This window comes from Eleutherodactylus coqui, chromosome 11 (genome assembly GCF_035609145.1).
Source record: "Eleutherodactylus coqui strain aEleCoq1 chromosome 11, aEleCoq1.hap1, whole genome shotgun sequence".
Classification (NCBI taxonomy): domain Eukaryota; kingdom Metazoa; phylum Chordata; class Amphibia; order Anura; family Eleutherodactylidae; genus Eleutherodactylus; species Eleutherodactylus coqui.
Genome location: NC_089847.1, coordinates 85455907 through 85473189, shown reverse-complemented (window position 1 = coordinate 85473189; position 17283 = coordinate 85455907). Strand labels below are relative to the sequence as shown.

Here is a 17283-nt window from a genome sequence, read left to right as displayed (position 1 = left end):
CCCTCTCCAATTCAATTTCCCTGCCTCCTTTATTTTGGGTGGGAAGCGTGTTGTGGATTCCTTGGAATTACTCTACAAACACAAATAATCTGTCATGATGATTTTATTAGAAGTCTTTTGAAAATTAAATGTGAGTTATGAATGTTTCACATTGGGGAAAATAATTAGTAATAGTGCTGTAAATTATATGTATATTGATCTAACAGGCATTTACAAATTTCTCTAATATCTACTTTTGAAAGGTCCAATGTCCACAGCCGGGTTTGATTTGCAGAATGCACACGGGAGATCCACAAATGAAGCCGCCCATAGGGAAGCTTGGGCATCCGCAAATCAATTGAAAGTATGCAGAGGTTTTTGGCGGACCTTTCAGTCTGAAAAACAAATCGCAGCATGCTCTATTTTTGTGCGGTTCCCGCATGTACGACTTTCATTGAAGTCAATGGAAGCTGTACGATCCGCGGCACACCTGCAGCTGACACTGCGAACGTTCCGCGGATCTCGTGGGAACGCAGGAGTTTGGAGGGGGAAAAAAAAAACAAAACTGTACTGTACATTTTGGACATGGAGCTGTGAGGACCATGCATTGTACGGCACACCCGGAAGAGGTGGACGCCACTGCCGGGAAAATACAGGTGTGCGAGAGTCGCTGACCCCAGGCAGGGCTGGATTCCGTGTGGGATTCATCGCATGGAATCAGACCTGCCAGTGGACATGAGGCCTAATAGAGGCATCCTAGAATTGCATAAAATGTGTATAGCACGTTTCTAATAGTACGCAGGAGAGCTCTGACATTGGACCTCTCTTCTGTATATGTATCTAACAGGATGAAAACAGTTGACATTAAGTCTTGGCTACGTGCCACCCATCACCATGTACTATCTTTGCATGTATGCCCACGTAAAAAAGTGCCACGATAGAACATGCTGTGAGTTTTCTTGCACATGTATTTTGTGTGAGCAGTAACATGGCCGCCTTTGGGAGATTGGTACAGCGTATTCAGCATTTAGATTATGGTATACTGACACACTCGTGTGAGACGGCCTTGCTCTGATTTTGTAGTCTCCCCACCAATCTTCGTTCTGGTATTGTAGTTTCGCCAACAGCTATTCTTCCCAACTACCCACAGACATGCACATCTGGCTAAGCCGAGGGTGTATGAGTTTTGAATGGGGAGTAAGCCACTGCTTGCAGCTTACCTCCTCTTAATGCAAAAGGACTGGGCATGTTGAAATGTTTTATTACCCTAAAATCTGCTCTTTGAGTAAAGTCGGGACCCCATCACAGATGAGCAAGAGACCTTTGAGACGTGGATTATTTCTGCAAGACACATCTAAAAGGCACAGAAAATTCTGCACCTAAATCCACATGTATATATTGAATATTATGGAGCAGAAATATTCTGCATGTGTGAAAAGTCCCTAAATGAAGAATTTTGCACATGTGAGCCCTACGTATTGGCATTTGTGGCACTTATTGTGGACATTCCATAAATGTAATTTGTAGGAACTTCCTTAAACTTTAGTTATCGTGTCAAACTTTATTTACAGAAATTAACAAGTAAACACGTGAAACTAAACTGAAGGAAACCAAATACAAAACAGCATGGGATGGCACACACGGGGCTGTGTTGGTCTTCATGCCTTCTTCCAGGATCATACCCTGCTGTTCCCTAGGAAAACCATAACCCTGATGCAGCCACACTGTCTTAACACAGTTTATTGGGTAGATGGTTATGACCATAATTGGCAAAAGCCGATCATCTGTAGTCTAGTATGTAACTGCCATCAGTATGTTCCTGGTAAGCCACCGCTTTACCCATAGTGCATTGAGATATTTAAAAAAAGTAACGCTCTGGGCAGGTCCCCAAAAGGGAATGAAATAGAAAAATACCACCATTACGGTTTTAGACTTGAAACAGTTGGCAACAATTTGCAAGATTTCAAAAACGTAGGCAACAATTTGCAAGATTTCAAAAAGGTAGGCAATCAATAAGGTAGGTAAAGCCTATTGAAATTCCAAGGAGGTGGTCTGTTGTATTCTTCAAAGTTCTGAGGAAGAAAAAAAATAAACGTAAGTATTGAAAATGGATGGACAATGTGAAAACAAAACGGGGCCATATTTTCCGCATTGTACTTTTCCCTTACCGGAGGCTGCCATGGTTCATAATTGTAAGGAGGAAATTGTACAGGTGGCCCTCCCATGTGGGGTGGAGGCATAGGTGGTGATATTCGTGCTCTGAAAACGACGGGAATAAAATTTTGAACTGGTGCTCTTTGACGAGGGAAATATGGTTGTGCGGGAGGTCTTGGTTGATGAAAGCGAGGCTGTACAGGAGGGGGTTTCTGATAAGGGACAGGTTTATTTTCTGTTTTCACATTTACAGTAGTAGTTTGTGCCGGTGATACAGTTGCACTTTCCTTAGACACTAAAGGTGGTGCTGGAGATGGAATTTCAGGCTGCGGAACTCCTGGGATGACAATATCCCCTACAGGTGGTTTAAAAGATTGAGTTTTGGCTTTTTTATCTTCTTCATACCTGTATAGGAAGAGAATATAACATTATTGTGCATTCGAATGTTCTGCTTTGACATCCAGCTTGGGCACATAGATTAATAGGAGGAGCAGAAGATCTCAGTGGATAAGAGACGGCACACGGTTCAAATCAGACTCCTTTTAATGCTAAAATACTTTTCAAATGTAAAAGGATAATTAAGTATATTAACCCTTTCATCTTTTAATATAAAGCTATTTAACCGCTTCATGACCGCCATACACAATCGTGGTCAAAAGTTTTGAGACAGACACAAATTTTGGTTTTCGCAAATGTTGCTGCTTCAGTGACAATTTGCATTGCCTCTAGCTTGTTATGAAGAGTGCTCAGATGAATTACATTAACTTGCACTCATTACTTGCCATGAATAGGAACTTCATCACAAAAACACCATTTCCAGTATTGTTGTGAAGGCGGCTTCAGGGGGCCAGGACCGTCTCCTAAAGAGGATTCAGCTACGAGATCTGCTCAATACCAATGCAGAGCTGGCTCAGGAATGGCAGCAGGCAGGTGTCGGGGCATCGGCACGGACCGTGAGGCAAAAGCTTTTGGAGGCTGGCCTGGTGTCAAGAAGGGCGGCAAAGAAGCCGCTTCTTTCCAAGATCATCATCAAGGACTGACTGACATTCTGCAGGAAGTACAGGGATTGGGCTGTAGAGGACTGTTATATTCCCTGATGAAGCCCCTTCAGGCTGTTTGGGACATCTGGAAGAATGATTGCCCAGAGAAGAAAAAGGTGAGCCTATAAGGAGTCCTGTGTCCTGCCAACAGTAAAGCATCCTGAGACCATTCATGTGTGGGGTTACTTTTCATCCAAGGCAGTGGACCCACTCACGTTTTTGCCTAAAAGCACTGCCATGAATAAAGAATAGTATCGGTTGTAAGTGGCTTGGCGAACAAAACATTGACATTTTGGGTCCAAGGCCAGGAAAATCCCAATCTCAATCTTCAAAAAGCGGGTCGGACAAAGAAAAACTGAAATTGTGATAAAAGTCAGCATTTGGCCCAGAAGCAGATAGCCAGCCTGCCAGCGGAAATTGCAGTAGTCTTGCAGTAGCCTAAACTTGAAATATGTATCAAAAGTTTAAAAACCCATGAAATGCTTATAATTGTACTTCGGTATAACATAGAAAAAGCCGACTAAAAGATCTAAAAAAAACTGCAGCAGCAAACTTTGTGAGAACCAAACTTGGGTCAGTCCCAAGACGTTTGACCATGGCTGTACTCCCCAGCTACAGATACATATTATATAAATGCAGCATATACTCTATAATAGAACAAAAGGATCACAAGTTTACACCTCCTATGGAGACTAAAAGCAAAAATGAGTTAAAAAAAAAGGTCGATTATAAAAAAAGGTAGTAAAAGTTGTTTTTTTTTTAACCTTTTCCTATATATAATAATAAAAATTGCAAAACAAAAAAAAAATTGTATCACTGCATCTGTAAAAGTCCGATCTATCAAAGTAACGCATTGTTTATCCTACAACGCCAGAATTGCACTTTGTTGGTCACCCAGTCTCCAGGAAAAAAATGTAATTAAAAAGCAATCAAATAGCATGTATTTGAAAATGTTACCAATAGAAACTCAATTACATCGCACGAAAAACATTCCCTCACACAGCTATGTGGACGGATTTTTTTTTAAAGTTATGGCTGTCAGAAGACAAGAGTCCATGAAAATCAGCCGATTGGTGGGAATCCGAGCAGCGGATAGCTGTCAGTCATCAATCAAAAAATAAAAACCATCCCTGAATACCCCATTAACACCCAACCTATTAGCTTATCTGCAATGAGCAACTAGAAGAGGGACTAAAGGCTGATTTAGACAACAATTATCGCTCAAAATTCGTCAAAACAATGGCTTTGGGACGATAATTGTTGTGTCTAAATCCTACCATCGTTTGATTCTCTGCTGAATGATGGATTTCATGTGAGTATGAAATCCATTCTTCCTGATAGCAGGGACCACATGCTAAGTTCCCCCTTGGGCAGCTCTGATAACATTGTTATTAGCTGGCAGTCCACAGCAGAACAAAGGGAATGTGTTTAAAGAACAGACCACCTGCTGCTGTTCTGTAAATACATCTCCTGGCGGCTCATTAACATGCAAATGATGTTAATAAGTTGCTAAAAGGGCATTAGAAACTAATGAACATCATTAGTAGCTATGCAAAATGACCGCTCAAACCGGTCAAACTGTCTTTTGCGCGATCATCTGTGTCTAAATGGGCCTTTAGATAGTTTTTAGCAAATGGTAATACTCTTACTTGTAATTTGCTTTCCTTTTCAGTTCTTCCTGCTTGATCAGTTTCTGATGTTCATCAAAGGCATTTCTTAAACTGCAAGTGAAAAATAAACCAGAACATTTACATAGACAAAATATAAAATTTGTATAATTAATAAAAATGGGACTAATTTTTCAGGACTTTCAAGCCTCCGTACCTTTTAATATTATTGCCACAATCTTCCAGAAATTCAAGACGTCTTTGAGACAAGATCCCCTTTACAGTATCGTGGATGTTGCTGTTCAGAGCTCTTTCCACACAATGTATCACATCATCCACAGCATCTCTGGATACCTCCGTTTCCAGCAAACACTGGTGCAGGTAAGGACTATTCTGGAAGAAAAAAATGTAAGACAAAAACACATGCTTTAAGTTTCATCTGAGATGACTGGAAAAACCTGAATCTTTACATGTAGTACAACATTACCTCCCAGCAGTTTTGGATGAACACTGTTCTTTATGCAGGAAAAGACATTACAGTTTTTGATGAACAGAGCTCCTTCTACTGTAAACCGTTGTAGCTCCGATTCTATCAGGGCTACGGACATGCTTTTTCTGTCATTTTAAAGCTACAGCCGTTTGAAGTGGGGTCAGGAATACTGAATTCACAGCTGTCATTTCAGTCAGTATGCGCAGAGGAAAGACAGAGGAGGATCTTTCAGCAGCACACAAGATCTGTGATTCTTATGCCACTCCCCCAGCCCCAGGAAAAGTGGTCAAAACTGTTTGTCCATGTTATCACCTCTTTGTTAAGGCCCACTTACATGCAAAGATGATCACTCAAAATTTGTTCAAAAGATAGGATTATTGACAGTTTGAATGATCGTTTTGCATAAGCTGCAAACGGACACTAATGCCAATCGGCAGCTTACTACCTTCATTTGCATATAAATGAGCCTCCCTGAGCTGTATGCAGAGAACAGTAGGTGGCTTGTTCTCTGCATACAGCTCCTTTGTTCAGCCGCGGGCCCCATGCTGAATATAATGTAATCAGCACTCCCGTGGAGAAACACAGCGTGCTATCAGCTCTCCAGCTGAACAATGGATTTTACGCTCACTTAAAAATGATCGTTCGACCGAAAAGTCAATGATAGTAGCATTTACACGCAATGATTATCGCTCAAAAGATATAATTGCATGTAAATAGTCAGAGAATATATTTGCTGTACCGTGAGTCACATATAAGGTTTTCTCTCAGAAAAGGAGTGAAATGATTAGGACTTGCGCATCTAATCACTCCTCTAACATAGTTTAACCTTACAGATGCCTCGGTCAGCAATGACTTTGGCATCTAAATGTTTCTGTAGAGATTTTAAAAATACTTTTTTCCTTTTGCACAAGGTATTAAATATTGAAAAAAAAATTATACGTAAATTTGTATTGACACATCTATAGCATTCCCTACTAAAAAAATATTACATTATTTACCCTGCACAGTAAATTCTATTATCAGGATAGGTCATCAATAGTTGATCGGCTGGGGTCCATCACTCGGCACCCCGACCGATCAGCTGAGCAGGCTCATGCTGTCAGCGCCACAAGTACAGAGTGGTCGGAGCTGAAATCTCTGCGCTGACCTCCGTATAGTGGCCGACACTCATAACTGCAGGCACAACTCTAATTGAAATCAATGGGAGCCTTGCCTTCAGTTACAAGCGCTGGCCACTATACGGAGGTTGGCACAGAGGCTCCCGCTCCGACCTCTGTATTTGGAGTGAAAGTCTCAGCGCCGACCTCCCATGTAGTGACCAGCGCTTGTAACAATAGGCATAGCTCTCATAAGAAATTAATGGGAACTGTGCTGCAGTTACAAGCGCTGGCCACTACACAGAAGCCTGTGCAGAGGCTTCCGCTCCGACCTCTGTGTACTTGTGACGCTGACAGCATGCGCCCCGCTCAGCTGATCGGTCGGGTTGCTGAGCGACAGAACCCAGCCGATCAAATATTGATGACTTATCCTGATGATAGGTCATCAATAGTATTTCACTGGAAAACCCTTTTAAAAAGGCTGAAGTTAGTTATGTCACTAAGAGGTTAAAAAATGCAATTTACGCGACTGATTTCTATGTCCAATATATTTACATGAGACCTAAATTTAAGCTTTACAATAAAAAAAAAAAAGTGGCATTTTCAGGTGAATGGAACTCTGCAGTACCAGACTGGGCCACCCTGAAATGTACAGCGCTACCTACTGCCTGCAACAGCACAGAGGAACAGCTGATTAGTAGGGGAGGGGGCAATCTGGTAATCGACTACAGGAGGACTTATCCTTATGTCATCAATAGCTAGAAGTGGGCCAACCCCTTAAAAGACATTTCCTATTTTGGCCATTAGGGAGGCAATACTTATTTGTGTTTTAACCATTCCGCTTTCCGAGAGCCATCATTTATTCGTATTCTCTCACCGGTACCATCTTGAGACCTTCAATCAGTACGTCTCGGGCCTTTTCAGGTTCCTTTTTTAGCTTTAGGAGTAGTCGGGCAAGCTTGCCAGTATAAAACGCTGCCATTTCTGGGGCAGAGCTTTTCTGTATACCCTCTCGGAGTAACCTCTCTGCCTCTTGTAGATTTCCAATCCGGCGCTCAAAGTTCGCATGCCTCACACGCACCATGGCGACTTCGGGTAACACATTCTGTAGATTGCAAAAAATGGCCCGAGCGGAGTCCAGTTGTCCTAGTGAGAGGAGGCCATTATTGAGGCAAGAAAAATAGATACGGCTTTAGTTACGGGTTGGAAAAAAACCAAAAACATCAATAGTAGAAAATGCTCATCTATGGAAGGACTGCTAGTTATAGAGGACGACCTACCATGCTGTTCTTCAAATAAAGCCCATTGAAGATGGAGCGTATATTTCAGTGGTAAGTGGGTTCGACACGCTCTCACAAACACGGAACGGGCAGCTTCAATGGAATGTCTCTCCATATACCGAGCATACTGTAGAGATGCAGAGAGTCAGGAATTTCAAGCTATATACTAGCAGTCTCTTCTAAAAGACTGCGACATTTTAATCTTCAGACTTGCAAGATCTATGTAATAAATATTTGACATTTAAAAGTTATCTTGAAAGTTCCCCTCTATATTATGATATACTAACATTGATTTACATGTCTGTTGTAGACAATATGTGCATTTACCATGAAACAATGGTTAGGGCATTATTATCATTGAGCTCAGTTTCCCTCTCTTGCAGTAAGCCAGCAATGACCCGTGCTCCATGTAATGCCTCTCCAGCGCTACTGAGGTCTACAAGCCAGTGGAGCAGGACTCCTAGGTGCTTCACTGCAATACAGAGCACAGGCAGTTTGCAGGCTTCATGCGGGGAGTGAAAGTGAGATCTGAGATAATGACATCCTTGGAATTCAGCTTTCCACACAGCGTACTCCTTCAGGGCTTTTTTAATGTTTTTTATGGTGACAGATTCATTAGAAGGGTGTAAGTTTACCATTTGCAGTAAATTTGCCCAAATATTAACAGATTATTCTGTTTATTTACAATCAGATACAATGTGTGTAAACATCTATATACAGCGCTCAATAACCAGTTACAGCCATTCAATGCGATGCCTGTGATTGGTTCTCGAGCGCTGCGGCTCAGCCAATCAGAGCCAGCGCTTCTTGGATGTCGGATTTTTCAACCGCCTGACCAGGAAGTGGCGGCTGAAGACTGAAAACAAGCGTGCTGGATGTTCGAGAGGAGAAGTGTGTTGGAGCAGACAGTGCCTGTTGGGTGATGTACTGTTTTTTTTATTTTTTTTAATGCATCTAGGGCATATTTTAGGGAAACAGTAGCACTTCCTACTGTAAAAGTTGCATCGCCTGAAAACAGTGATTTCATGCAATGTGACACAACACAAAGGAAGGCTCCATAGGGAAACGAGCTACAAAACATCGCAAATCGTGGCTGTATAGAACATGCAGCAATTTCTTTTTTCTCGCAATGTAGCAGCCTACAAAACATCACTAATGGGAAGGAACTCATAGGAAAGCGTGGGCTTCACATACGTGCGCTTTGTAGTACTGTTGCACTGCCAGAAAATCTCACGATTTTGTCGCCCATGTGAAAGTGGCCTCAAGAGGACAAAAACAGAAAAGGCCTTGCACCAGCCCAGCTGCTTTCTCCTTCAAAGATGCATGCTGCCATAATAGCTCAGGCACCCTCTAGTGGGAGAAGGGTACCCTAAATAGACAGGAGTCTATCTGAATTGGCCAGTGACTGGATAGCTAAGTGCATGCACTGACCCTTTCAGAGGCAGTCTGAGCAGTGGCAGTCACAGCATCCCTTAGCCGGAGACATGTGCCACAGATAACAAAGGCAGAGAGACAGAAGCCAGAATCACTGGGGTAGAGAGGTGAGGACTTAAGGCCCATTTACATGCAACTATTCGTCGTTTGAGCTTCTGGTAGATGTTGCAAGCTAAGCAGGAGGTCTGAGCTCTGTAATTAGCTCCACTGTTCAGCCATGGGCTGCTAAGAGAAAACAATGTAATCTCTAGTTCCCCGTGGAGAATTCAGCACCATGGACAGCAGACACAGTGTGCAGTCCTGCTTATCAGCCGTTCTGATGGGGGCTGAGAGCTAAGAACAGCTGTAACAATGTTGTCAGCTGTTATCAGCTCTTTCCCAGCAGAACACAGCGTGCGGTCCTGCATATCAGCTGTTCTGCTGAAGGATGGTTTTCAAACAGAACTATAAATGGTAGTTCGGCAGAAAACTGAAAATGGGCACATTTAGACAACGATTTTCGCTCAAAAGATGGCTTTTGAGCAAATTTTGAGCGATAATCGTTGTGTCTAAATGGGCCTTTAACTATTTTTTTTGCTTTCAAATGCTGAGCATTTACACATAAAGATAATAGTTTGAAATCCTCACCATTTCCCTCATTAACTAAGTAAACACTGTGTATGTTGTTTGCTCAGATAGGCGTGTGTTTATGCGAGGAATCTCTGGCCTGGAGGTTTTTAATTAGTGCAAAGAAAAGCCACTGCATTCTGCTGCATGAGTAAGCAAGTAGTCATTGTGTATTGTCAGCAAACAATCACCCCTCCATTCATTTGGTAGAATAAACGACTATACAAATGTCTTTAAACCTAACGACAAGCGAACAAACAACTATTTTTATGCAGGTTGAATCTCAGCGATACACGACCAGTGAACAAATAGTTCATGATGGCCCCATGTTTACACATAATGATTATTGCTCACTTTCGCTCGTTTGAATTAATTTTGAGTGATAATCGTTGCGTGTAAATGATACTTTACATATACACACATATATCCACAATGCTGTGCAAACGTTTTAGACAGGTGTGGACAAAGTCCTGCAAAGTAAGGCCTCCTTCACACAGACGTTTTTATACAGTGTTTAGCGCTGCCTTTTCAGCGCAGCGCTAAACGCTGTACAAAGCTCCCATTCATTTCAATGGGGCTGCTCACACAAGCGTCAAAGCACGCTTTCATAGCGGAACATGTTCTAGCTTTGTCCATTTTCGGCCCTGTGTTGCCCATTGAAATTCCCTGCTTCTAGCACGAGATTGCTCTGATTGGCTGAGCACCACTGAGTGACAGCCCACTCAGCAAATCACAGCCAGTGCTGGATGCTCCAATGAATGGCTATGATTAGAGCATCCAGCGCTGGCTGTGATTGGTTGAACGGGCTGTCAATCAGCCAATCAGAGCAAACTTTTGCTGGAGGAGGGGAATTCTATTCTCCGTCACTAGCAAAAGATCCTCTGCTACCTTGACAAGTGCCTGGCAGCCTGCACGGAGGTCCAGAGAGTCCCCGACGGCACCTGCCAGGTAAGTATGGATTTTTTTCCCAGCACCCTTCAGCATGCTAAGAGCAGGCTAAATCTGCAGTAAACAAAGCGATGAAAACCGCCTGAGTGAGGGAGGCCTAAGCATGCTTTCAAAAATATAGAACTGTTAATAGTTTATCTTTGTCAATTTACGAAATGCAAAATAAAATCTAAATCCACTGACTATTTTGTATGACGGCCTTTTGCCTTCAAAACCGCTAAAATTTTTCTAGGTACACAGTTTTTAGTAACAGTATTTTAGGCTGAAAAAAGACTTGTCTCTATCCAGTTCAGCCTGTTTCCCTGCAATGTTTTGAAGGAATACAGCCGAGAAGTTGTATAACTAAGCACACATCTTCTGCTCAAATCCTTCTGTCTCTTCCTGTAATCCCAGAGAGACTCAATGATGTTGAAATCAGCGCTCTGTCGGGCTGTATCAACACTTCAAGGTTTGCTTGTTCTTCTTTACACTGAAGATAGTTCTTAATGACACTGGCTGTATGTTTGAGGTCGTCCAGATGAAGAATAAATTTGGAGCCAATCAGACGTCTTCCTGATGGTATTACATGATGGATAAGTACCGGCCTGTATTTCTCAGCATAGACGACACCATTAATCCTGACCAAATCATAAACAACCTTAGCTGAACCTGAAATGCAGCCCCAAACTTGCAAGGACCCTCTACCATGCTTCACTGCCTGCAGACACTCATTATTGTACCGCTGAACAAACTGCCTTCTGTTACAGCCAAATATTGCAAGTTTTGGCTCATCAGCCCAGAACACCTGCTGCCCTTTTTTGGCACCCCAGTTCTTATGTATTCATGCATAGTTCAGTCACTTGGCCTTGTTTCTGTGTTGAAGGTATGGCCTTTTGGCCAAAATTCTTCCCTGAAGACCACTTGTGGCCAGTCTTCTCTGAACAGTAGATTGGTGTACATCGATTCCACCTTTTTCTGCCAGTTTTGAGCTAATGGCACTGCTGAGCATTATCCTATTTCAAAAGGTAGTTTCCTTGGCCGGCCACTTCTGTCTGCAGTCCTCACCATTGCCCGTTTCTTTGGGCTTCAAAACAGCACATCTTGAAATTCCAGTCCACTTTAGAATCTTTCCTGGGACAGACCTTGCTGATGCAGAATGACTACCTTGTGTCTTGTTGCTGTGCTCAGTCTTGTGCTGGTGTGTGACCCATGACACTGTCTTCCACAACATCACCTTTGTAGCAGAGCTTGGCTGTTCCTCCTACACAGCTTTTTCTCTTTTACTTAATAACGGTTTCAACTTACATATGAAAATGGTGATCATTATTGCCGGTTTGGCATATTTTGCTTAATCATACGCCTGGCCTGACTATAATCCTACAAAAATCCCTGAGTTCGTACCAGTGTACCTAGAACAAATGGATGCTTTTTTGAAGGTTGTCATACCAAATCTTGATTTGATTTAATTTATCTTTTGTTCATTTTATTTACATTTTGTAAAATCTTTTATATTTTTGAAAGCATTCGTATTTTCCCACACTTGTCTAAAAAAAACTTTTTCACAGTACTGTATGTGTAATCACTGTTGAATACTAGACCTAGCATAAGCATATTTAACAATAATCTGAAATGCTCACCAATATCCAGAACTCTTCATACAGCGCACATGGCATCAAACAGCGTTCAAACAGTACGACTATACGTTCGTGCTGACCCTCAGACATCTCAAAATTCAGGTATATCCTCCAGTTTCTTAGTTGCTTAACACTTAATGGTGTGGCAAAGAAGTACAATCGTTTGATCTAGATCAAGATAAAAAGTTACTTACAAATTTGTTTTAGTTATTACGTTCATTGGGAGATTTAGCAGTAGTGCCACAACTACCCTGACCAATGCCTTAAAGGGAAAGTTAGACTTCAAATCTATAAAAAGTGAGTAAAAGTTTGGAATCCTGCTCCCCGAGCAGAGCAGAAAAGCGAAATCCCCAGTGCAGATGTGAAATCACCCTAATATATCAGTGCTTAGGAATCTACATGTATACTGAACTAATAAAAAAAAACACAGCTCAGTTCCCCATATGACTCTTGGAATCTGGAAACAACTTCCAATTTTTGACACCTTGAAATATTCGCCCTTTGCCTGTATGACAGCCTTGCACGCTGTCAGTGTAAAGTGAATCAACCCTGAAGTTTTTCGGTCCGGCTATGGTTCAACTATTGGTGAAGTATCTCCGAGAGATATTTTTAACTAGTGATTAGTGTTTCCAAACTTCTGAAAGGTATTGAAGGTGCCAAATGTTCATTCTGGGAATACCCCTAAAAAACTGAAACTTACCCCAATTTCAAACACGGTACGTTTATTAACTTGGATTTCGTTTAGGAGATGCATCTGTTTTCTTGTATCTATAATATGCTGCCGGATCTTCTGCAGATCCATTTCCTTAAAGAAAAAAAAAAGGAAAGCTTCAACACACTTCTGCATTCTGCTTATATTTAAAGGGACTAGTAAAAGGACTGGAAAAAGTATTTTAAGGCGGCAAGAGAATATCTGCTTGTGTATATTACAGTACAACAAAACAGCTCAAGTACTAGCTACAACAAGATTACAGATTCAGAACAGTACACACTGTTAACGAGTCGGCGATGTCCCCGGTTGGCAAATCTTCCGCAGCAACCTGGTCATTATCATTTTCAACTTGTATACTTGCGTGGATCCGGTTGAGCTCCTCCCCGGTCAAGAATTTGACAGGAGAGTGAGAAGATACAAGTATTTTAAACCTATACAGAACCAAAGACAAAACCAAATGAACAGAATTACGATACAATTTGCAACATTGCACAATCTAAAGTATGAAGGAGAGCATTCATAATGGGACAATGGAGAATGAACCCCCCCCCCCCCCCCCCCCTTACTTTCAGCACCTGCGTTCTCACCTCTCAAAATGCATTTGATACCGCTGGGTGGGGATATTGAGTATACGATTATATAGAGCCATGGCTTCTTTTAGGTTTCCATGTATTGCCTCATATTCTATATAAAGGCTCCAGAGCTCATCAGAGCGGAATTCCATGCCACAGGCATCAATAGCTTCACTGAACACCCTGTAAAAGCATATATTAAAAGTTAAGACTTATGTTAAAATTATGCAGTTGAAGCTTTTCCCTGCCAAGGATGCATCTTACACATCCTTACAAGAAGGCAGCTCAGCAGTCAAGGATGTATGAGCTCAGTCCTTGCTACTAATGTCTCTTAGGTTATACAGCACCTAGAGTATTGATCTTGGCTTTAAAAGATGATCAGAACTGCAGTTCTTGCCGCTATATAGCTCGAGATACACAAAGCTGAAGTGGGAGTAGCATATACCTGAAGCTTCCACTACTGACAGCATTTCTACAGGCTCTACGTCAGGATAGATCACAGATATAGTGAGAATCTTAGCTTTAGAACAAGACTGAGATCCCTGCTCTAGGTGAGACCTAGTCTGGGAGATAGCAAGTCGAAATGTATCCCCCCTTCAGTTGGCTCTCACTTCAGTGTGAATGGGAACCTGTGGGGGTGCTATCAGACTGCATGGAGACATAAATCCTCCTGTCTACCCCTGTAGAACTGTAGATGTTTGGGCGGCTTGTTGGGGGAATGCTATAATTCCTCCATCAAACAAAGCATACTTTACCTGTGACGCATGGGCTTTTTTTGTCCTACAGAAAAGGAAGAAGATGAGAACTTGCATATCTGATTATTGTTACTATACCTCTTCACCTAATTTGCCTGTTTCTTTAGTCCAGTACTCAGATTTTTACCAGCATCTAGATTGTGGCATCAAGTAATTCTTACTACACATCAATAAAATGTATACATTTTTTTCACTACTCCCATCCTATCCTTACCCGTATCTATAGCAAGACATTCTGTACACTATAGTCATAGTGATAACAATCATCACTAAAGGGGTACGTCTAATACATTTCTGCTGGAAGATTAAAAAGCCGCAAAAAAAAAAAAAAAGCCGCAGTTTTTTTTAAAAATTTCACCCCACCTACATTTCTTTTTAGAAGTTTCCCAGTACATTATATGGTGCATTAAACAGTGCCATTAAAAATACAACTCGTCCTTCAAAAAATAAAAAAAAGCCGTCACAAATGCTTCTTGAAAGGCGAAAATGAAAAACACAAAAAAGAAAACCCGAAAAATATCTCGCAGTTAAAAGAGGCTCTCCAGGACTTTGACTTTTTTAAAAAAATCCATGACCTACCCTTGAAGCAACGCATTTCAGGGTTAGCCATTACCTCTTTCTCAAGCATATCCACCGGTCTTATGACTCTCAAAGACATTTTTATATATATAAAAAAGACTGTTGATGTGCTTGAGAAATGGGTAAAAGTAGTTAAAAAAACAAAAACAAAGATACAACACCTTCTATGGCTCGTTCACACTGCCGGTAGGGGCAGTTAACTATTTGAGTTCCTTTGTTCTATTTGAGGAGCGGAGAAAAAGAAATAAAAACGGAATTAAATGTTTTCCCATTAAGATTTCAAAGAGTTTTCATTAAAAACGGAAATATTTCCGTTTGATTTGTTTTTCAAACTGAACAACTAGCGCAGTTTTTTATTTCTTTAATTTCTCTGCCATTAGTTAACTAATGGCCGTATGAACGAGCCCTAAATTGGATATCGCTGTAATCATACTGACCCACAGAATAAAGTTAAACATGTCAATTTTGCTGTACCATGCACGCTGTAAAAACAAGACCCCCCCTCAAAATGGCAAAGTAGATTTTTTTTTTTCCTATGTCATCCAACTTCGAAATTTTTAAAGTAAAAATAAAACATTATTCAAAAATGGCTATGTTGGCAGCAAAATAATGAAATAATATTTTCAAAAGCGGGGGAGGAAAAAAAATGGGTGCGTCTTTAAGGGGTTAAACTTGATTTTCATTTTAACGCCTTGGCACCGTCAGATGTACATAAGCTGTGCCTCAGCTATACGCTTAGTGCACACTGTTGGAACTGTACATCACCAGGAGCAATTGTGATCAAAGTTTTTGACTGATCTACTTACCACTTAGAGAGGTCATTCGGAGACTATAGTAGTAGAATGGGAGAGGACAAGATCAGTTCGTCATTGATAGACTATACATATATAGTAAACCTCTTTAAGACAATCACCCAAAATGTTTAAAATGGTCTTCTAGGAGTATGGTCCTCTCAAAGAAGGCGGCCAGTATACATAGTACATAGGGCTATAAAATCATCTTCTCGATTTGAAACACTCATAATTCACATTTATTGACACTCAAAATACATAAATTTGATATCAATGGAAACGAAGTAAAAATTTTTAATTTAGCAAAACTGTTTAACAGTAAGACATCCTTGTTGCCCATCGCAACCAATCACAGCGCAGCTATTATTACTCAAGCTGCTGAGGTAAAATGCTAGCTGCACTATTAAGGCCCATTTACACGCAAAGATAATCTTTCAAAGGACTGAAGGATTGCAAAATTTAGCGATCTGCATAAAGTGTTAATAGCCATTAACAATTTATCATCTTCAGGGCCTCTAGGAGCTGGTTGCAGGTTCTTTCTTTTCTTAAAATAACAAAACTCCCTAATTTTGGTTGGAGGGAAATGAATGTGCCATATTTTGTTTAGTCGGCCTAACTCTGGTTTTATATAGTACTGCTTACAAAAATAGAGGGGGTGTTTTGTGTCCTTGATTTTCATGTCTACCAGTGTGTTATTAGTGTGCAACATCATTTTCAAACATTTTGGTGAAGACCCACCCAGCAGGCGCACGGTTCATAAGGGATACTCCAATGTTAAGGAAAAAGGATGCATCTGTAAGCGAAAATCATCCGTCCGTCCGACAGTAAGCGTGGAAACAGTGGCGCGTGTCCGTACAAGTTTCCCAAGTCGTCCTCGGAAATCTTCCATTAGAGCAAGCAGAGTTGGACGCCCCGCAGGCGACTGTGTGGACGATTCTGCGCAAAAGTTTGCAATGTTATCGGGCCAGAAACCGAACAAAGTGAGGCGACGTCCCTTTTGTAAGAGTGTGCAAACTGTAATCAGAAGTGGCTTTATTGAATCTTTAGTGTTTAGTGACGAAGCCGCTTTCCACCTTTCCGGCACAGTTCCGAAACAAAATGTAATAATCTGGGGGGGGAGGAAGGGGGGTGGGGGGACCCACATGTCAACATGCAGCAAATTTCCATGAGCAAACAGTCATGGGATTTCGTACCAGGAACTCCTACAGATATGGCTTCTGGAGTAGCTTGAACAGTAAACCCCAGATTTCATTTTCCAACAGGACACCCCTTGCCGCATTTTCACAATGAAGTCAGAGGTGAGCTCAGTAGGAGACTATGATGAAACAGATGAAATGGCCATGCAGGTAGTGATGATAGTTAAATTCTTCCTTGGCCTCCATGTTCCCCAGACCTTATGCCTAATGATTTTTTTTCTCGGGGGGGAGAGAATGTTAAAGATAAGAGTCTACATGCTCTGTTATCACCCACCATACATGATCTACGAGTACTCATCAGGGACGCCATTGCATTAGTCAGTCGTAATACACTACAACATGTATGGCAGGAACTTGACTACAGGTTCGGTGTGTGTTGAGGGACAAAGGGGGCTCACAGTGATCACCTCTGATAGGGAAAACATTTTAG

The 17283-nt window shown here is 41.5% G+C and overlaps 1 protein-coding gene across 2 annotated transcripts in view; it reads right to left on the bottom strand.

The window, feature by feature from the left end:
* Positions 1-87: 87 nt before the first annotated feature.
* LOC136582106 (pre-mRNA-processing factor 39-like) overlaps positions 88-17283 on the bottom strand; it is a 42336-nt gene continuing 25140 nt past the window's right edge. The window contains exons 5-15 of one of the 2 annotated variants that reach the window (XM_066582910.1): positions 13548-13715; positions 13241-13391; positions 12949-13053; positions 12252-12416; positions 7648-7774; positions 7245-7513; positions 4998-5173; positions 4823-4894; positions 2148-2538; positions 1981-2051; positions 88-1950 (exon numbers count right to left, since the gene is read on the bottom strand). In XM_066582910.1, the coding sequence (XP_066439007.1) occupies positions 1989-2051; positions 2148-2538; positions 4823-4894; positions 4998-5173; positions 7245-7513; positions 7648-7774; positions 12252-12416; positions 12949-13053; positions 13241-13391; positions 13548-13715 (1687 nt within the window). In that variant the 3' untranslated portion in view covers positions 88-1950; positions 1981-1988. Of the gene's footprint in view, positions 2052-2147; positions 2539-4822; positions 4895-4997; positions 5174-7244; positions 7514-7647; positions 7775-12251; positions 12417-12948; positions 13054-13240; positions 13392-13547; positions 13716-17283 lie in introns of both variants that reach the window. The other variant, XM_066582909.1, reaches the window with a different exon arrangement.